The sequence below is a fragment of the Amaranthus tricolor genome, chromosome 16 (genome assembly GCF_026212465.1).
Source record: "Amaranthus tricolor cultivar Red isolate AtriRed21 chromosome 16, ASM2621246v1, whole genome shotgun sequence".
Classification (NCBI taxonomy): Eukaryota; Viridiplantae; Streptophyta; class Magnoliopsida; order Caryophyllales; family Amaranthaceae; genus Amaranthus; species Amaranthus tricolor.
The window spans coordinates 7187318-7209603 of NC_080062.1; the positions used below are offsets into that span (position 1 = coordinate 7187318).

The window sequence follows — 22286 nt, forward strand, 5'->3', positions numbered from 1 at the left end:
GTATTATGTGTTATGGGCGAGGCAAAGACTTCTTTTGAAATACATTTTGTAAATTAGTTATTCATAAATTAAATTGTAATAATTTCATAATATTTTGTAAATAGTATTTATTTATTTATGTAAAAAGTTTTAAATAAATTCTGATATTAGTTGCTGTGATCATCGAATCACAGGTCAGATTCAGTCCAGACCATTATAAGTCTTCCGCTGTGTTGTGGACAATATTATTATACTGTTTACGTTGGTTTGGGCTGTTTCATAAAGCTTCTTTAAGGATGTTTGACCATGACTTGAATAAGGCAAGGCATATTATGTGGGTTGCTCAATCGAGGCAACAAGAAAAAATCAGCAGAGAAGAGGAAAAGCAATGTGCTCGTTCAAGCATGATAGGTGCTCGTACGAGCACAATTGATAGCAACAAACAAAAAGCTTTTGAACCAGCTGCTCGTTCGAGCACTTAGGTGGCTCATTCGAGCAGCTTGCCTAGGATGCTCCAACGGTTAGTTTTGGTCAAAATTATCTTTGAATATCCTTTATTAATGTTTCCGGTCTCCACATATTTTCTACTAACTTTATTTTAATATTTTTATGTTATTTATGGTCCTTACTTGTTATTCACTAACATTATTTAAGTATTTTTTTAATTGTTGTGCTCTCCATCTTTTTCACTAACTATATTTTAATTTTTTAATGCTTATGGTCTACATTTTTCTTCCATTAAATTTATGATTCAATAAGACAATACATCCTCATCTAAAAGATTTTATTTTCTTAATTCCCTGAATATTCCTGTTAGGAATGACTTAATGAACAAAGGGAGTACTATTTTTTTTTAATTAAAGTGTTTTTTAGTGTCTACCTGTATACCCCTTAATTCCGCCCTTGGTTGTCAGTAGTTGTAGTTGTGTAATTTTTTTACTATTCGATAAAAGTAATTGTGATGATAGCTATTGGAATATAATTTATTGAGAAAATTTATTTCAAAAATCTTAGAATGGTACTTTTGATTTCGTAACATTGCAAATTTGTAATATTCTGAAAAAACTACTTACACCACTAAACACTAACCGAATTGTTATTTAATAAACAATGATTTTTTAAAATATAATTGTGTTATTATAACGTAACTTTGTCAAATCACCAACTGCTACACAGTAAATTACCTTATTTTATGATAACATATTAATTAATTATTCCCTATCTCAAAAACCTTTACGAAAAAAACGAACAAGAGATCACAAATTCCCTCTTATCCATCAAACACTTTGAAAATAAAACCTTCACAATTATGAAATAATGTAATTATGCAAATATGCAACCCTGGTGATGGTCATGATTATCAGCTCACCATTCCGCATAAAGACAGGCTTCGGGGTAAGAATTACTCCCTCCTATTAATTGATTTAGGGACATTTCCTTATTGAATCAATTCGTTGATTATGTCTCATTTCTATTTTGTTATTCTTTTTTACCCTTTTACCTTTACTATAACAACACAACAACACATAAATACCAATACCCTTTATGGAAAAAGTGATTTTCCACCCACTTTTAAGTGATCCCCTATCCCTTCTAATTTTTGGTGCAAAAGAAAAATGTCCCTAAATCAATAAATAGAAGAAAGTAGCAAATATACCATACCTGTACCCCTCAAGAAAAAGAATTGGAGGAAAGCGCACATATCGTATGCAAACCTAAATATACAAATATATGGATTAAAATAACCATGGATAGTTTTCACTATTCACATTACATCAGGACCTAGTTTTACATTAAGTCTTCTAAGCCATATAGAGTGAATAATCATATACATAGCATCAAAAGGTTTAGCGGGCCTATTGATCACAAAATGTGGCCTAACTTGTAACACCCTCTTATGCAAATACAAGTAACTCTTTCTAGGAATTCCTTCTAGAATGTTCTTAATCTCCGGTATCTTTGCCACCGGAATATGAACAGAAAATTTACTCCAATCCAACACGTCACTAAACGGTAACGTATAGTTATCGGACACAATAACCGGCACGCAACCCGTGTAAATAGACTCAATTAACCTTGGACTAGCCACTTCCCATCCACTAGGGCAAAGACAATACTTACTTTGTGACATTAAAACGGTGTAGTTTTGACCTTCGGGTAAGTACCCAAAAACTTGTACGTCTTTGTCTTTGTCTTTCCAATGCTTGAAGAGAATTTCTCGAACATCACCATGCGGGCCACCAGCGAAAAAGGCGAGGATAGGCCGCTTTTTGGGCGATCGGTTGATGATTGGAGGACCGAGTTTTGCATATGGGATCGATATTTCAGGGATTGAGACGTCTCGTGAAGGGTCGAAGCCTTCAGATACGTTTGCATTGCATAGGACTCTAATGAAGTATTTGTAGAGATTTGGATTAGCTGCTGAAACTTCTGGTGCCTGAAAAATTATATCAAATTGAAATGTGTGTTGGAAATTAGAAATACAAGGGACACAATCACATAATTCTTTGTCACTCATGACTAGAGGTGTTCAATGGGTCGGATACGGGCCAGACCGGGTTTAAATAAATATGGATCGGATTCAATAAAGTACTTTTAAATTTAATAACAGTTATATGGGTTTGGTTTTGAAAGTCTGGCCTAGCCAACCCTACCCTTTTTTGTTACTAAAAATTTAATAAACTTTTATGAAATGCCAGCAGTAGCACTTTTATAAGATTTTTCCACATGGTAGCATCCAGTTTATGCATTATCCAACTGCCATAGCATTTTCCGTTAACAACTAGTCAATTTCTGTTTAATTCACCATTTAGACGCTTCTACCCTTAGTAAGTGTTGGTTGTTATTTTTATAATTTGCCCTAAACCATTTTATGCTTTTGAATGTTTAATTCGTCATTTTGACGTTTAGTTTATCGTTTAATTCATCAACGCTCTCAAATATTTAGGGCGAATTATAAAGACAACCAACGCTTAATAAGGGTAGAAATGTCAAAATGGTGAATAAAACAAGAATTTAACAGAAAATGCTACGGCAGTTAGATAATGCATAAACTGGATGCTACCATGTGGAAAAATCTTACAAAAGTGCTACCACTGACGTTTCATAAAAGTTCGATATTACCCATATGGAATTTCCCAAATTATTATAATCGCATTGATCAATCTATAATAATTAAGTTATCATTTATAATAATTAAATTATCCTTCAATTATGTTATTTATAAAGGCTCATTTCTGACTCGTATTAAGCCTTTTATAGTCCGCATTATTTTAATTATAGTAGAGTCTGTTTTCTGCCCATCTCATTTTCTACTCATCTTACAATACCCTCTAAAACAGGTCGGTTTAAGGCTCTAAATGAGGGCCTGACCCGTTGAACACCCCTAGTCATGAGTCTCATGACATGTTTTGTTTGTTACGAAGTAGTACAAAACTTATGTGAATAGAGATAGTCGATGGTTGGTTGGAATTGGAATATTTTGGTATCGGCATAGCCGTAGTTGCAAATGTTTTTGTTTGTTATTTTTTCAAATTTCAACCTTTTCACAATTTTTTTATAATAATTCTATAAATTAGACTGTATGACCTGTTATGGCAGATAAGCTAAAGTGCGCTTAAAAACTAAAAACAATTTATGTAAAAAGAAAAATAAAAAGAATAATTTGTGAATTATAGTCTTAAAGTTAAGACACTTTTGCAAAATACAGCTTCAATGTTTATTTTTTGTGAATTACAACCACCAAAATATTAAAATTTACAAGTTCAGGTAAAAAATACAGATTTTCAACCACTTAACCTAAAATTCTAACCATCAAAATGGTCGAAATTCGGTGTTTTGGCCTGAATCTGTAAGCGTTGATACTTTGATGGCTGTAATTCGCAAAAAATAAATATTGAGACTGTAATTCGCAAAAAGGCTAAATTTTAAGGCTGTTATTCGCAAATCAGTCTTAAAAAGTTATAAGAAACTTTCAGTTCTCGTTAATGATATTTGTTTCATTTTAAAGCTTCTTGCATATTCATTATTATGTTTAAACTTTAAATAACCAATAGAGATTATTTTACGAATAGTTCTAAAAATAGCTCAGGTTTACATATAAAACGAATTAATCATAGTACTTAAAATTATTAGCTCGCACATCTATGCATAAATCATCTATTTCTCATGAAGGTGAGTAGGTGACACATCTTTGATTTAATCTCGCATTAGGTTTCTATAGAATGTTGGTCGCTAAATGGTTGCTGAAAAACCGACTATTATAGTGTTGGTCGCTAGATAGTCTGCACTATCGATTTAAATTTGGTGGTCGAAATTTTTAATCGGCATGAGCTTTTTTGAATTCAAATATATTCCTATAATGGAAATTTGAAGGCATCCAATGCATTATAATTTATAAAGTATACTTCCTCTAGTTTTTAATACTTATTATACTTTTATTTTTCACATTATCTAATATACAATTTTATTCTTTAATATCTTTAATTTCATATGATAAAAAATTCTAAAAAGTTAATATTATGAAAATATACATTAAGACGGATCAAACAAGATCTCACTTGACTATGTTTTATAATATACATAGAAAAATATATATCAAATAAGATCAATTGATAAATAGAAGTTGTTATAGAAACTGTAACAACTATTAAAATTCGAAGGAAGTATAAACTAAAATTGATGAACTCAAATTGAAAACTAGCTTATGAAAATAGAAAAAAAAAATTGACTAGAAGATACGAGCAGAAGAAATGGCATTATTAGGTGAGAATTAAATCTAAAACCTTTTTTAAAAAATAACACTGGAGACAAAAATCAATTATGGTGACAAATAGATACTCAAATTTAGCAAAATAAACAACTCATGTTTTAGAAGGTCTAACCCTCAATCTCATATACATAAATTACCAATTAATAAATCGAATTATAGACACATTGATGACATCTAGATGTAAGACTGTTTATGTTGTAAATGGAAATAGATAAATGTATAGTCTGGCAAAGTTGCCAACATAAAGGAAGCCATTATCACAATAAACATGAAACTGTGGGACCATAAATTACTAGCTAGCTAGTTGTACTACTATGTTGTAGTTCAACTACATGAATAAATTACACTTCATTTTTTAATTTCCTTTGCATGATTGTGATTTCCTTTCTTGTGCTTGCTAGATAAGCAATAACAAAGTGTGTGCATTAGTAATAATAATATATATGCTCTCCAGATTTGCAACGTTAATAATTGACATAAGTATTAAAAAATTAAATGAGACCATTAAAATGTGTAAGTAAGATTAAAAATAAGATAAATGAGAGCAAAATGTGCAAATTGGAATTTAAGAAAATGATGAGAACACTATCAAAATAAAAATATTGTAAAGTTAAAAGAACAGACTAAAATAGAAATTGCAAGTAATATTAATATGCATTAAATGGCATTTCATCTCTATGCATGCAGGGGAATCATTACATTTTTAAAAACTCTAATTGTCCATTTGATAATCGGTACTAAGTGGTGGAAATGGTAATGAAAAGTTACTGTAATTTTCTTAGGAATATCTCTTGACAAATTTAATGGTCATGTTTATTCTTCTTCAATAATCTCATTTTCTTCATAAAATTTATTCCAATGCATCATCATTTGAACATGTGGTATAAGTTGGTAATGAAAAATTGTGAAAAAAAAACTTTTATGATCAAACTTTCATTACCATGGGAGTAACATGATACATATCATGAAAATTTACACTATAAATCATTCTCATTAACACATGTTAGTGTGGTTAACCAAATGCGTCATAGTTATCACAAGTCATAACTCATAACACATAACACTCTTAAATACAAAAGTCTAAAATTTTGAAAAACAGTCAAAATAAATATCAATACACACTCACTTTATGTAAACAAGAAATACATACTTCATATTGTTAAACTATCATCTTAAGTCTTTGGTTGAGTTCGTTTCTTGACATGATATTAGAATTAGCGTGACAAAAGGTTATTGGTTCAGAACTTAACTACCTCTCATTTAAAGTGGAATATGCAGCGCCATATATGAGGAAGACATGTGTGCATCCACACTTCCAATCAAAAGGCTCTTGAGTGAAAAGCCGTGTTAAAATATTTAACATATCTTGGAACACAACCATCAGTTTAAACTTTTGGATGAGTTGGTTTTCCTCAACACGGCCGTGTTAAAAAATCAATGAATAATGTTTTATCATAATTTTTTAATGAAGGTAAATAAATGAAAAAAATAAAATAGAAGAAATTAATTAAATTAAAAAAGAAAAAAATTAATATCATTAAGATATATACAATTAGACGCTTTAAACAAGATTTTGTGTAGCTATATTTTTCTCACAAGCAATATAAAAAATAATATAAGTTTTGAATGATATTTCATAATGGAAGAAATAGAAGAAATTAATTGAATTAAAGAAGAAAAAAAAAGAATATATGACATACCCAATCATGACAAGAAATGAGGAAATGATCAGCACCAGAACTTCTATTCCAAAAAGGATAACGTTCCGAAACGAGACGAATATAATCTCCGACGATATTTTGCAGTCGTTCCCTTGAATAATTTGTGTATGGTTGGTAAACATATCGGATAATGGAAGTAATACTGACTGGAATAAGATAAGCTAAGGCTTGATTAGGGTTATGAGTTATGAAATGGTTTTGATCAGCTTCATCTAACTCATTAAGCATTTGCCCTTCAATGGAGTATATATTATTCATTGGACCTCTATGGAATAATGGTGCTTCACCTTCCTTGTATGTATATATTTTGAATCTCTTTTCCATTTCTTTGTGGCTCCTGTAAAAGGACGGATCCAAAATAAAATCAAATGATGTTAACGTATTAAGATTTTTTTAAAAAAATTTTTGATAGTAAGGCTTGAATTTGGAAAAATGTCACACACTAATGTTTTAATTAACTTAACAAGTATCGTTATTATTAGCATATTTAGAGATATAACCTGTTAAATATTATTATTTGACAATGTTGAATAGGGCTAAATCCGTCCCTATAGTGCTGTTCATCATATCATTTCAACGATATTTATATATGTCAAAAAAATTTAATTCACTAATTTTATTTTTTTTATTTTATGCTAAATGTGTTACTAGTACTGTTGGAAATACTAATACAAGGACGATCTTATTTCACTATAATTATTATGAGTTGTGGACTTGCATATAATATTTGATGGATGATTCTCATTATGTCATATGGGTTTGCCATTGAATGAACCTCAATAAGGGTGCACAAGACGCAAGTCAGCACTCATTATTCGTGAGCTTATGAGCCCAAGCCCACAGGTGTCTTATAGGTGTGTTCATACGAGGTGGGCCCACAGAGTGATTACGTGATGAATTGTCACTACCTAACAAGTAGTCCGTCCTATTTTTTTTGTTCTACCCTACTAAGTAAGGAAAGGTTCAAATGTTGTGTAATTATTCATTATTATTAAGAGTAATAAATAAGTGCTTTGGAAATCGTCAATATAATTACAGGGGTGATTAAAAAAAATGAAAATAGTCTTTTAACAATTATGAAGAGGGAGGAGAACAAACCAACATAAGGAGCATGTTACTTTTTGGTTAAAATTGTAAATGTATTATGTTATTTTAGTAAAATGTGTTGGGGAAATTAGGCTATTTTGATTAAAAGAAACACATGTTTTAAAATAGAAAGATTAATATGACAAAATTTTGTGAAATTTCTATTTGGGAAGAATGAGAAAAATAAATAAGAACAAATGAGTTTAAATTAATTTAAATATTTTATTTGTTAATGTAGGATATATAATATATCTAGTGGAATTGAACTGGGGGATTTACGCTTTAGCTTGGGTTATTCAATTAAAAATCATATTAAAATCATAATAATATAAGTGATTTAGGTTTGGAGATCATTATAATAAAGATCAGTAATAATTAAACTAGTTAATAATTAAAACATTAATTTAATAAAGATAAAAAAAGTATAAAATAGACTTAAAGCCTGTTGATTTAGCTATTATATCTTCCACCATCCCTCGAGTGCTAAAACTTTTATATAGAAGTTCCTTATTACAACTTGAAACATATCCTGTGAAAAATTAACATAATATGATAGGATTTGTAAGACGATATAGAGTGTTTGGCAAATGGTTATTGGTTGTTGTCTTTTTACTTGATTTGTTTGATCAGTTAAAAGTGTTGGATTTTTTTGTTGATTTTAAGCTAGCTGGATAAGTCAGTTATTTAAGAAAATATTTGGTAATATTATGTATTAAGTTTAGCTATTTTTTTGAGAGTCTTTTCATTTTGACTTAAAAACTAGCTTTTCATCTAGCTAAAAAGTCATTTATCAAATACGAAAAAAAATCAAAAGCCAAAATATCAAACAAAAAATCAATACAACAGCTATTTATCAAATACCCCAAATATAAAAGTTAACTCAAAACCTATTTAGGATTTGAATTTATAATCAGAAGAAACTAATAATAAAACTTCAAATAAACAACGTATAACAAGTATAATTATGAAACAATCAAATATCCAAATATTAATTTAGCTAGTTTCTTAAGAGAACATCTCTTTAAGAGACATATCTTAAGCTCAGCCTATTAAAGATTAATGCCTATTTACCGTATTTTTAATGCCTACTTACATAATCCTTAATGCTTATTTACCGTATCTTTAATGTTTACTTTCAATATCTTAAATGTCTACTTACATCATTCTTAATGTTTACTTACATTTTCTCAAAGAAACCATCTCTCACAAGAATTTGTGATATTAATTAATAACATGGTTGCATAATTTTTATATACTCCTATAAAAGATTTATTTGATAGTATATCATGTAATTTAAAATTCAATGTATTTAACAAATTGCATGCGATTAGGCAGAAAAAATGATGTATAAAACTAAAATTTTCAAATTAAAGTATAAAAATTGAAAAAAATTGGATCATATCAAAAATAAAAAGAGAAAATCGTTGAAAACTACCTAGAAAAATATTACTTTTGTGAAAAACTACCAAGAATAAATTTTTTTGTCAAGAAATACCTAAAAAATTTATTTTGTTTGTCAAAAGATACCTACTAACAGAACAGTTGGGAGTTCCGATAGTTTTCCATGTGCAGGTCACGTGGCTTTGTTAGAACTCCAATAAGCAGCTCTCTCATCCTCTTCCTCATTCAACAAACAAAAACCCTAGGTTTGGAAAGTACTTGTCCTTCACCATTAAAGGACGCCATTATTATGGGAGTGTTCGAAAATCAAACCTTCAACACAAATAGTAAATCAAAATTTCAAAACAAATTAAAACTTACTTGAGGAAAGGAAATTAATGCAATGAAAGGAGGATGGAGTTCATGGTAGTTTTGGGAAGATGAAGAACAATGGGTTTCTTCGACATTTCAAAACCCTATGTTAAGCTTCTGTTTCTTTATCTAATTGATTTTGGGAAAGTGGGTATTTGGGAACCCACGTGCTATATTCTAACTTTTACATTTATTTTATATTTTTGTTAAAATTTGAAAAGCAACGGAAATCCTAATGGTTCTGTTAGTAGATACCTTTTGACAAACAAAATAAATTTTTTAGCTATTTTTTGACAAAAAAATTTATTTTAGGTAGTTTTTTATAAAAATGATATTTTTCTATGTAGTTTTCAACAATTTTTCCAATAAAAAATTTATATTTTGAATGTTTCCAAATAAGTATAGCGAAGGACTAGAATTGTTGTCCACTTTGTTAGTGTTATTAGTTATGGTGTCCCATACTTCCTAGGTTTTAGGATTTCATTCAACAAAAAAAAGGCTAGGGTAGTACCAACAGATTCAATTTTAGCTAAAAAAAATTCATATGGTTTTTTAATGTCAATATTCATTTTTTGATTAATTTATACAAAACAAAATAGAAACATTCCTTATTGTATGAGACCGTCTCACCGTAAGACGAGTCCATATAAAAGATTTATTATGCTAAAAGTTTTCATTATTGTGCTATTTAACCTAAGTATGAGGCACGTCTCACGATAAAACCGTTTTAATAAGAATTTGTATAATAAAATTCTTATCAAATTATAATAAAGTTTATACATAAGTAATTAAAGATAATAGAAATACAATTACAAGGCTAAAGGGTTTTTTTTTTATCAAAGATGAGATTTCAATTCTAAATTGTCAAATGACCACTTTCTGTTAATATTTTAATCATGTATTTAGTAAAAAATCCAAATAATATATTAAACTTAAATTTAATTGTACACTTGAGAGTAACAAACTCATATCTTAATAAAACCTCTATTTCAAATACTAGAAAATCAAAATGTATAGAGAAAAATTCATATAAACAACCATTAAAATTCATCTGTTGATTCATATATATTATTGACTCTAATCTTTTGAGATTAATTTTCATTATGAATACAAATATACAATAATTAATAGAATTCAATATAAACTACTAACAAATTGATATCTATCAAATTTAATTAAAAAATAAAAAAAATATACTTTCAATATTCTTTTGTATTTTTATTAATTTAATGTTGTATTTTCATTAGATTTGCGTGCTCCAACTATTCTCATAAGTTGTTGAACTTAATGTAACACAATTATTTCACCAATCACCATTAAAAAAAAAAAAATAGTTTCGTTCATTATAATCAGCCATATTCTTGATCATAAATTAATAAATAAACAAATAGATTTTCATAATAATTGATTAAATAATTAAATAAATTTTATTAAAAAAAAGAAGAGATCTTAACTGATAAAAGGCATAAGGATTCCTGTAAATCACTCCTGAAGTATAATTTCGAGTTTGAGCCGCTTTTTTAATGGCTGCCCTTGCTCGTGCCAATCCTTCTTCAAGCTTTTCCAAATTATCAATCTTTGAAATAAATAATAAACAAATAAAAGAAATTTATTAATAATTTATTAATTGAAACTTTCTTGAATCTTGATCAAGCAAGTTTGAATAATTCCAATAATACATGCCCTACTCCGAAAAAAATAAAAAAAATAAAAAATTATACAATGCACTTAATTTTACTAAATCAAAATCAATTTCTAACGTTTACAAACTCATTAAAATGGATTTATTTTCGTGTGTTCTTCTGAATTTGTTATTTAATACAAATCCAAATGATTTAGATGATAAAAAAAAAAATTAATATTTATGCGAAAGCGAAAAAAAAAAAGAAAATATTATATTTTGATTGCAAAATTACCATAGAAGAATTTGAGAGCTTGAGATTGGTACAAGAGAAGAGAATGAGGAGGATGTATGAGTAAACAATAAATTTGAATGACATATTTTTTTTCACATAATAATAAATTAATGGATGATTATATGGGTGAAATTATGGGTGGAAAAGTAGGAAAACAATGAAAAGTGTATTTTTTTTTTTGTGTTTTTGATTTGAGAATTATGTATATATAAATGTAAAAGCATAAATTTTAATTTTTTTATTTTCTTTTATCATAATGAAGGTAGAAAAAGAAGTCCTAATTGTGAGAGGTTTTTGGGAGGTTTTTAAAGACTATTTATGTCTATAATGTGGGATTGTACATAGGTAGGGTTTGCAAAATATCAATTCCTAAATGAATTTTTCCGTGTTATTCCAATATGTTAGCTACTACTCACATTGTGGCCTCTTTCACACCAAATTTGTTTTATAAGTATTTTGAATATTTAGTCCACAAATTAAGAAAATTGATTGTTAAATAGTAATATTATAAGGATCTTGGATTTTTAAGGGTCTAAATTTGATCTATCTCTAAATTAAGGGTTAGGATTCACCTATTTTTGAATCATAAAGATTTAATTGGATTTGGATCCATAACTTTAGGGTTTAGGTCTACATAGATCTGACCCATAAAACCTTTTGTAACTATTTTAAAAATATATTATGTATTAGCTATTATGTGTATTTGTTTGTTTGATTTTAAACTTTTTTATATTTTGGAACATTGAGTAATTTGAAACTTTGTGGTTGCTTTAAATACTTGAATGTTGAAAAGCTTCATATATATAATCGCTCAATTAGTATAAAGTATTAGAAGATCTTTATTAGTTAAAATGCTTAAATAATTTTACACAAATGGACGAATATTGTTTAATATATTTTTTAAAGTTTTACAGAAAAAAAAAAACAAACAATTATTTTTGTCCAGATCCAAACCCTATACCTGTCAGACCCTAAGGGTTTAGGGTCTGAGTCTAAATTTTTGAAACCCTCTAGATCTAGATCCGTGTCTAGATCCAATAAAAAATAGAATTTCAATTTGGTTTAGCTCGACATCATCCAGATTCAATTCATGTGCATTCTTAATTGTAGATGAGAACAAAGAAAGAGGGTGAGTCATGATCAAAAATAAAAATAAGATAAATTTGATGGAACACACTAAAACGAAAGTGGAGCAAATTTAATGGACAGATAATAGCTAGTAAAGGTATTTATTACTCCGATGTTACAATAAATTAGTCTCATATACTTTGAGATTAAGAAACTACATATAAAAATGTAAAACAGTGGGGTATTATGAACAATAGAAAGAATATAGAAGTAAAAGTATTGGGATCATATCTAAAAGTAAAAAGAAAAAAAAAATTTATTAATACAGACTAAAATGATAAATAGGGGCCAAGTTTATTAGGTGGAAGTGCATTGCTAGTCCCATGGAAATTGTTATCGATTCTATTTTTAATGTCTCATAAAATGACATACATTTCTAATTTTCTTAATGCTTTGTGTTTTGTTTAATTTCCTTGAGAAAGAGATAGTACCAAATCCTTTCCGGCTCTATTTTGATTGAAACAATACTCTTAACCAATAAATTACATATTTTTATTAAAGCATGTAGATAATATTTTAATTTTATAAAATAACCCAAAATTTTTTTAAATGGCAGACCCCTTCAAACCCTAAGGAAGATTCGCCACCGGACGGAGGAGTGTTCTTTGTTCACCACCAATTGTCTTTAAGATGACCCAAAAAATACTCTTAAAAACATGTCTCATGGTGTATAGCTTGTGCCCTTGTGCCTAAATTTCATTTTTGCGTCTACAAACATCCCATATTATTTACACAAGGATTGTTGAATTGTCATTTGCCATGTCTAATGTTATCTTGAAAAATTTTTCTCAAATAAATGAAAGCGAGATACATATAATACAAATTATTATATGAAACGGTTTTATAATGAGACGCACACATGTGTAAGTTAAATACTTCAACTAATACAAATATATATTATGTATTGTTGAAAATTTTTTATTGAACGGAACATCCCTGGACCATTAGATTGACCTAACCAGCCCAAACCCGAAACAAGCTGACCCAAAGGTAACTTGGTTTTAAGTTAGCTCACCTGAAAATATGCAATTGAAATTAACCCGACTCCAAACGTGACCAACTGTCTACTCGAATGTATCAAGAGATGGTTATCAAAAACCCGTCATGTGTACCTGTTTTGACAGTCGCCAATACCCGCTTCTTCGACAGCATAAAGTTTGTTTTTGAGTTCACCTACTCCGGAGTACTCCCAAAAGCACAACTCTTCACATTCAAAAGTACTGCACAACTCTACGAAATCGAAACTTATGCATCCTCAATCTTGAACAATTCCATGCTCGGTTTCTGATTACCAAGTATAATGTTCATTCACCAAGATCGTAAATGAAAGTATTTGTGAAAAAGACATGAAAAGAATTAGATAGTACATATTACAGAAACTCCTCCAGTTTCTTCTTATTGCCATAATGTTTCAGTTGGCAGCCTATATGGATTAACAAAATAATGCATCAAAACAAAGATATACAAGTTGAAAAAACATTTGAGTGACTGAATTTCCAGCTAAACTTTCCAGCAGAAATTATCAGCCAATATTAAATTGAGTATATATAAGTAAAAAACCGCGGTGTCTTATCGCGTATCATGGTATCAGTAATGTTATTGTGTCTTGAAGACTAAATCTTCTACGCTTTCGAAATACCGATCTTGCTTAAAACTTCTCTTATGTTGTCGACGCTGTGTCCTTCGGTATGGAATAAGTTGGGGCAGTCAACTGGTATAACATGATCCAAGGGATAAGTATGGTTTACGTGTAGCTTACTAGAATCCGCACAAATCTCTTTGATTATGATTGTCTTATGGACTCCGCCCAGCAAGCCTTCGTAATCTGTATCTCCTGATTCACCAATGAAGACGACAAAACTTGACAAGTCGGTGCCCCAACGCATGTATAGGTATCTGCTCGAAAAAAAATAATGTTTTAGTAGATTTCCATTAATTTTAAGTTGCAACTATTGCAGTGTGTAACGAAAACGAACAAAAGTAAGGCCTTCATGATTCAGTCTACAAAAATTAGGTCTTTATAAAATGTTATTGTTTTCTTCAGGCAGTGCCAGAACTAAATTCCTACGTTGAAAACCGCTCAAGTGTCAAGTAGATCTAATAGAGTGACAATCATGGTTTAGCCTAGTGATTATGGCTTGTTCGATTCTCACCGCCTACAGGACGGATACCCCACAAATGTAGGGATTCTCTAGTCTACTCCTACTCAAGAAAAAAAGTAAATCTAACGGAGCTGAACTTTGTCACTAGAATATCTATGCAGTCGGTGTAATTCCTAATTTGTTATCGCTCACCCATCAATGGAATTGTATTAACTAGTACAAATTATCATCATCATCATTATCATACCCAGTGTATTCCGCCCATAGGAACTATGAGCAGGTCTAGAGAGGAAAGGAAGGCGACAACCCATACCCATTAGGAGGATGCGGCTCCAGTAACTAGTACAGATTTATGAGATGTTATAATCCCATTTTTGGAAGCTAAAGAGTATTTAAAGATAGAAACAAATCAACTAAAGATTCGTATATGCGTACCTGAGAGCTTGAGATCTAGAAGCCAATACAGGAATGATATTCAACCTGTTACCACTTTGGCAATATATGGCATGGCAACGAAGACCCTGAATCCTCAACCACTTCCTAATCTCTTTAGCAGAGGGTGCCTGCAAATAGCGAAGCGTATAAAATTTATAATTAGACTTTGGCATAATAGGCGGAAAAGTTTCCTTAGAAAAATGTAAGGAACCGTGAAATAAGAAAATTTTTTTATGAAGCTCCGTTTCATTTGATTCCTTGAGTTGATGATTCATATTGCAAAAACAAGACTGCATCACCTTAACACGACCGTATCGTACATTTTATTCCGTTTGCAGGACCGTATTTTAGCATTCCCTTTTCGGAAATAATATGAAACGTCCTAGAAGACGAGCTTGCAAGTAGAAAATAATATTTATACTGGTATCAACAATAGACAATTATGAGCGAGAGACCATACCAAACTGTAGTCGTTCACTTTAAACGCATAGCAATGAGCTGTTGAGCTATCATCGTCTGCACAAACAATCTGGGGAGCCTTGTCTCCATTTTTCTCATTGACGGAAGCAACCCATCTCACCAAAGTCTTCCATAAACCTTCTCCTCCCCAACGATAGTCAATATGTGAATAATAGTCTTCATCTTGCACAAAGGGAGATTCAGCAGAATTACCCTCGGAAACCATAGATGGGTAGTAAAGTTCACTGCCACTATTACAAATGAAAGCATCGAAATCGGCAGGCTTCAAGCCTCCGGAAGCCAAGAGAGAATTAACATCAGATAAGGTCATTGATGTTGAAAGTATAACTCCAATGGATCCTGTTGCGCTTTGTTCTCCAGCAGCAGAAAAGATCGTCTTAACGATTTGAAGAAGATCCGATGTATGACAATCCAATGAAATAACAAAAATACATTTCCTTCTCCTAATTGCCGGAAATTTAAGATTACCGACATCGGTCTGTGCTTTATCCATAGACTTTGACAGTTTTGAGACGACATTTTCTAATCTTTTATTTGTATTTCCTGTAGCTTCTTCGGTATCCAATGAATCATTAACAATGTTGCCTCCGTCAGACTTCTCGGTATCCAGTGATAACTTCAAATTCAAAGATATATCCTGGATGTCCCTTAAAGAGTCATCGGGAGAATCTGTTTCTGATTTTTCAGATCCTTCGTCAATTCTTTGCCAATTTGGTTGCCTTGGTTTGCAACTGGCAATGCGAGACAAGTACGTCTTGCAGTGCTCCGGCCACGAAAAGAGGTGTATGTTCTTCAACCCATTTTGTCTACACTTGGTCCATAGGTGTTTGTCTGCAACAAGCTTCAATAGTGCATCAGCAATCGATTGCTGATCGTGAGGATCAATGAGAAGCCCATTATCTAGTGCCTGAAACCGATCGACAATAAGTAGATAGAAACAGATCATCCAGCCGTAACGTAACCATGACAAGCATCATGAATAAACTAATACTCACTCTTATAATATCAACAGGGCCTCCATTCTTTGTAGCAACAATAGGCAAACCATAAGCCGCGGCCTGCATATAAAGAAACAAGTCCTCAACCGCTAAAAGAGCAAATTTAGTTGCAAACTTCAGTGATACGACAAAAAACGCACCTCAATCAAAGTCAGTCCAAATGGTTCGATAAACGCAGGATTAATGAATACACCCTACATAAACCAAACAGAAAATATATGCAAGATCGTAAGAATTTGAAAGGAAGCCATACGACATGATTTCTTAACTGAAAAGTGAGGTGCGAGTGGCATAGGCCTCTAAACTAAATGCTATAAGATATAAACACTTCAACTATCAATGATTTATTCCACCTTATAATTTTTTTCATCCAAAATAATCATTATAATATGGTTTAACGGAAAGATGGTATTAGTGTTAAGATTTTGGCTCACTGTCACATGATTCACTAATGTCCTTGCGAATCGCGAATTCAAAAAGCGAATTAATGGTGAATCATGTCACACTGGTTTGGCTTTCCAAGACGCATTTACTTAAATTGAGAGATGGAAAGATTCTGGGTATGACCCCATTCTTAGTAAAATCGTACATGTTCATCACAATGAGAGGTCGAATAACTTAACAACTATTTTAAGATACTACGTGTAAAATCCAGGGTGATCAAGGCATTAATGCAAGTGACTGATGTCACAGATCATTTTCAAAATGTACAGTCATTTCGAGCTGTCCCATAATTAAGTTACTTCTGCGGAGGCATTACCATTGACGGAGATACATAAATAATAATCACAAGCATAATCAATGTCTGGCCCACATATAAAAGCTAACATATATCGACTGGCGAGAGCTACTTCAGAAGCTGAACAAGCTTAATAGTTCTAATTTTCTGTCACGATAGTTTAGAATGTGTATATAAGCTATCCTGCACTTTAAGCATTAAGTACCTTTGTCTTGGCAGCTAATCGATAAATATCAGGAACTTCAGACTGCTTGTGGTGCTTGGGATATGCTACTTGACCATACAGATCATACTGGTCAATCAATTTCAGAATTGAGATCAAAACAGATGCATTTGTTGCGGACATCTCATCAATATCATCACGGTTTCCCATAATCAAAGTCTGGAAGAACAATGCAAGGAGATTATTACGCATTAGTCACAATACGACATAAAAATATATTAGCCTTCTCATTATTGTACTCTCGTGATACAATACTACAACAAAATCAAAGCATGGATTTCCATTTTTAGTAACCATTTGGTATCCCGTCGTTTCTTCCTTCAAAATAAGATTGACACAGATGAAAAGATAGGATTAGATGGACATACCAAGTTTGCAAGTTCTCGCAATGGGCGGCACTCTCCAAAAGCCTTGACTAACGTCGTAAGGTTCTTTTTCGGATCTGGCCTGGCAAGGGCAAGTATCATCGGTTTCCGTCCATTTGAAAAAAAGCGCATAATCTGACAATAACTAGAGTTAAAATAAAGCAGAGAGTACACCACACATAAAAGCCACAAAAATTGCATATCACATAACAATAATTAACTAATTGAGAAAAGGAGAAAAAGGCAAAAGCATATTCTTCTATCCTATATTACTTGAACTCGGATATTGGTACGTGTCCAAGTGTCAGATACGCCTAATTATTCAATTATACTCCAAAAATGAAGTATCTAAGTGCCATACTAATGTCCAAGCATCAAGGTCGAACACGGGTACGTGAAGCAAAATGAAGAGTCCGACTAACATAGCTTCTATCACTTAAAGAATAAAGGAAAATGTTGAATTATTGCTCTGACCTCAGACCAAATGGGTGGATCTGGGTTGGCATTGCTATCTTTATGTCCATCAATGTCCGTGTCCATATCAGCATCATTTGGAGCAATATGGTGAAATTCCATTCCAGGAGGAATTCTCTGAAAAGTTCATAAATCTTCCATTCACAAATCACGATAATCACAATCAAGCAGGCAACAAAATAAGCAGGTATATATACTTGAAGATCCTCCTAAGATGAATTCAAAAGAGGAATAAGGAGAACACTCACAGCCATGCGGGGCATAAATCTTCCAAGACAACTCACACCACGTCTCATTCTAGCTCTGAGTTTGCGTTCCAGTACTAGATCAAATCCATCATACAACTGCCATTGCTCTTCTATTTCCTGTTTAGTGCTTGTGATAACCGTCTCTGAGGCATCAAGGCATAACTCCTCAGCCTCTATGCGCCGTGATATTTTATATGTTGCATTAATTTCTTCCCGAGAAAGTCTCCCCTGTTTCAGCAGCTGTTCAAGCTTATCTCGTCCAAGTGAATGACCAGTAAATACCATGGGCACATTTAAAGCGCCAGATAGAAGAACCGCAGAATCCCCGGCATCTGCATAATGACCATGGATTGCAGCTGGCCATACAGGCATTCCACCACCTATGTGCTCACCAAGTACCTTGGACATCTGCTTTATGTGGGTAAGTGCACCATCAACAAACTCTGAAATGTAAGGCCAGAGTAACTCTTTTGCTATGTATTTATCCTTTGGTCCAAATGGTATGCGAACAATGTAAGCGCCACTACTCTCTCCAAGCTCCTCCGATGCATCCTCATAATTTCTTGGAGACAACATTTCGGTAGGTTCACCATAACTCCAATCTACCCCAGGAGCTGAAACTTGTCTTGTCAAGAGATCAACGCGGTAAACTCCCGGCATTGAACCAAGTGCCCTCGCAAGTTCTACTACATACTTGACCTGAGTAACAACCATGTTGATTCATCATGTCTAACCATATCACTCCTCGCAAATTGGACATTTTACTTAGAAAATAAGTTAAAAAGAAGAAACATGAGAAAATACAAAAGCTACCTGACCACCTGTGTCAGAATCACGACCAAGCTCCATGTTTTCCCCACGTATCAAGCCATGAAGACTGCATCAAGACTGGCCGTTAAAATCATAATTACGAGATCACAAATGGTAAAGTATAATTCTACAGGATTTCGTTTGAAGCATAGCTAAACAAGCATTTTCTATTCTTGCCTTATCAAGACAAGGTAGAGTTTCTTTTCCTTAAAAGTATTAGCCCAATTCTCCATCATATCCACTGAACTTATTCTACGCATCCCTTTTTTTAAGCTATCATTACCAAATGACATTTCAGCAACAGTGTCTCCCTTCTCTCCTTCAGACAAGTCTTCTGACATATCTGCAGTAGCCTCTCTGCGACCTCTTTCCCGTTCCATATGACGTTTAGCTTGGCGCTGAGCTTCTTCTCCCTCGATCTACAATGACAACATGTCATCACCTCATGCCAAGTGGACACAAAATTGTACATAAAACTATCGCCATAGGCATTAGGCGGAGCAAAAATTGACAAATTCTTTGAAGGCCCTGTACAATTTTGAAAAATATGATATTTTTCTAACAACTTTGTATCTCTAAACACATAAAACAATACATAACTTAATATTGAAACCAATATTTTGGGGCCCTGTGCGGTCGAACATGTTGAACATGCTCAGATCTCCCATGACTATCACTCATGACAAATGTATAGAACGCCAAAGAAAATCCATTCGGGAGAGATAATTTATGTGGATTTATAAGGCCCGAACCATCTTTAAACACCAAGCTCTCTCTTGCTCAGATTACACCAAAAATGCATCTAGAAAAAAAAATTATAGCAGCAAAAGATACACTGAGCTGATATTGCTCACAAGTAAAGCAGAACAAAATCCAGCAACGAGAATATATCTTAACAAAAAAAAGAAAGAAAGCTAAAAGTACCTGTTTCTTTTTTCGAGCCAAATTCCATATTCTCCAGCACAGATTTTCCAACCTTGTATTCCTCTCTTGTGGGCTGCGAGTTGAAGCAGCCTATACCAGACAAGATGACCCTTATATTTATGAACATGAAAGTCTTCACAGAGACAAATTGATCACATTGATACTTTCAAATCCACAAAAATTTAAATCTTTTCTAATTAACCATTACAAAAAAAAGCAAATATACCATCAAACATAATCATAGCCAAAAAACATGAAATCATGACAAATTAATATCAAAGGAAGCGATGATACTTCAAATTCTCATATCCAGTACTCACGACACCAAATTAGAATTAAATCATAACAGCAATGAACCTATTTCCTCTGCTTCCAACTATATCCTTGATTATCAAGTACTTAAAATGCTTCAATATATTGAAAATCATGCGTCAGCCTAGTGGTTGAGGACTATCCCTTTCACCTTTGTGACAAAGTTTGATTCTCACCGCCTACAGGAATGATTCTCCCCCTCGTGAGAGTCTCTAGTCTACCCCAAATGAAAAAATAAATAAAGCAATCAATGAATAATAATACTTCAATATTTTCTGTTTGTAAATAAATTTTCCCACCAATATTTCCAATTTTCTGCTACTCCAATCAATAATCACTTTTAAGTTCAATTTGTCTATATGGTAGCTTCTCTTAAATTTGAAAACCCATCTTCAAAATTCTAACTATCACTGCAGTCACCCATGGGTAAAGCTTTGGACATCCAATCTCCCAAAGTCAGCCAAGGTGAGAGCCATTAATAGCATTCCCTAATGAAATTATGATGTTCATTCCATAATTACAATCCAAATTGAGCTTGGCTTCAATTTAAGGAAACTGTAGCAAAAGATCATATTTACACAGCTCTAAACATATCTTCATTTCAAAGAAAATCACAATTCTACTTAAGCGTAACAAGAATCAATTGAAACTTTATTCTTTCTAAAACATCATAGAAGTATTAATTCTCCACAATCACATCTCACAGAAGAATCATTAGTAGCATATTAACCATTAGAAAAAGATACCATTGAAAAATATCATGAACAGTATTGATTCGATTTCTCAAGAAAAGGAAATAAATTCTGGATATACTACTATTCATCTATCAATGGAATGACAATAGAATTTCTCTATTAATATTACCCATTATTCAATTCCCAATTCCCATATAATAAAATTAACCGAAGGTTCAATGGGTTCAAATCCATTAATGAATACAAATTGTTGAATTACTGAATATCAATGAAATAGAATGATCCTAATACAGCAAAACCCATTTCAAATAACAGTCCAATGAAAACCACAAAAACCATAATTAATCAAATAGTATTAGTTTTCAGTTTTCACTCAATCAAATACTATTAAATCACAAACAATGGATAAAATCCCAAATTCCATTCAAAAACCCAAAATTACACATCTAAAGAATCATTAAATCAAAAAAATTATGGTTTATACAATAAATCAAACCAAAACAACAATTAAAAGTTAAGAAAATCAATCAAAATTATAAAAGAGAAAGAAACATTACGCGAACCCAAGAACGATGAAGATCAGTTTCATCAAAACCAGTAATAACTTCTTCAACAAAGTAACGAGAAGGACTAAAATGTCCTCGTTCCCTAAGAAGCAACGATGCCGGTGAAGTTGAAGATGGTTTGGTATTGGAAGGATCAATTCCTTGACCACCCACATCTAAAATGGCTTCGAGGTAACTGTTAATCCAGTCATTTCCCGCCATTATTGATTCTGTACATCAAAATCTAGAATTTTGATTGATTTTGTTTTGGGTGGATAGAAGGAGAAGAAGAAAGAATGGCGTAGGAATTATTAATGGAGATGAGGGAAAAATGAATAAATAAATAAATAATATAATATGACAGTTAGAAAGGACCTTGTGATACTAGGTAACGTGGCACAAATCTGGAGTATGATGTGATATTTTATGCCAAATTTATTTTCGTTTTTTAATTATTTTTTTGGTATTAGAAAATAGAAACTATAGAAAGTGTTTTCTCGAAAAGAATATTCTCATTCTTGAAGACTCCTTATCGGTAGGAAAGTATGGGACTTTTTGTCTTGAATTTAATTTAATTTGGTAC

General features: G+C 31.8%; 2 protein-coding genes across 2 annotated transcripts; both read right to left on the reverse strand.

Moving 5' to 3' along the window:
* Positions 1-1736: 1736 nt before the first annotated feature.
* LOC130802771 (probable glycosyltransferase At5g11130) lies at positions 1737-11295 on the reverse strand. Its single transcript, XM_057666833.1, has 4 exons — positions 11226-11295; positions 10764-10885; positions 6451-6808; positions 1737-2416 (listed from the first exon to the last, which is right to left on the reverse strand). The coding sequence occupies exons 1-4, from the start codon at positions 11226-11228 to the stop codon at positions 1745-1747; spliced, it is 1155 nt and encodes a 384-aa protein (XP_057522816.1). The 5' UTR covers positions 11229-11295; the 3' UTR covers positions 1737-1744.
* A 2356-nt stretch (positions 11296-13651) lies between these two features.
* On the reverse strand, positions 13652-22077 carry LOC130802772 (sucrose-phosphate synthase). The gene is made up of 13 exons (XM_057666834.1): positions 21716-22077; positions 20152-20241; positions 19405-19646; positions 19231-19294; positions 18418-19116; positions 18170-18286; positions 17699-17830; positions 17313-17489; positions 16509-16562; positions 16366-16428; positions 15351-16277; positions 14891-15018; positions 13652-14249 (listed from the first exon to the last, which is right to left on the reverse strand). The coding sequence occupies exons 1-13, from the start codon at positions 21923-21925 to the stop codon at positions 13976-13978; spliced, it is 3177 nt and encodes a 1058-aa protein (XP_057522817.1). The 5' UTR covers positions 21926-22077; the 3' UTR covers positions 13652-13975.
* Between the last annotated feature and the right edge of the window lie 209 nt (positions 22078-22286).

What these genes read in the sequence shown, in the direction of transcription:
- LOC130802771 (XM_057666833.1), bottom strand. An exon ending in AATCCTTATGCCTTTTATCA is followed by an intron (nt 6,809 to 10,763) that starts GTTAAGATCTCT and finishes GTCCTTTTACAG; the next exon opens with GAGCCACAAAGAAATGGAAA. An exon ending in TCATTTCTTGTCATGATTGG is followed by an intron (nt 2,417 to 6,450) that starts GTATGTCATATA and finishes ATAATTTTTCAG; the next exon opens with GCACCAGAAGTTTCAGCAGC.
- LOC130802772 (XM_057666834.1), bottom strand. Translation starts at nt 21,925, where the DNA reads ATGGCGGGAAATGACTGGATTAACAGTTACCTCGAAGCCATTTTAGAT. An exon ending in ATTCTGACACAGGTGGTCAG is followed by an intron (nt 19,117 to 19,230) that starts GTAGCTTTTGTA and finishes GTTGTTACTCAG; the next exon opens with GTCAAGTATGTAGTAGAACT. An exon ending in GATTAGCTGCCAAGACAAAG is followed by an intron (nt 16,563 to 17,312) that starts GTACTTAATGCT and finishes TGGTTTATGTAG; the next exon opens with GGTGTATTCATTAATCCTGC.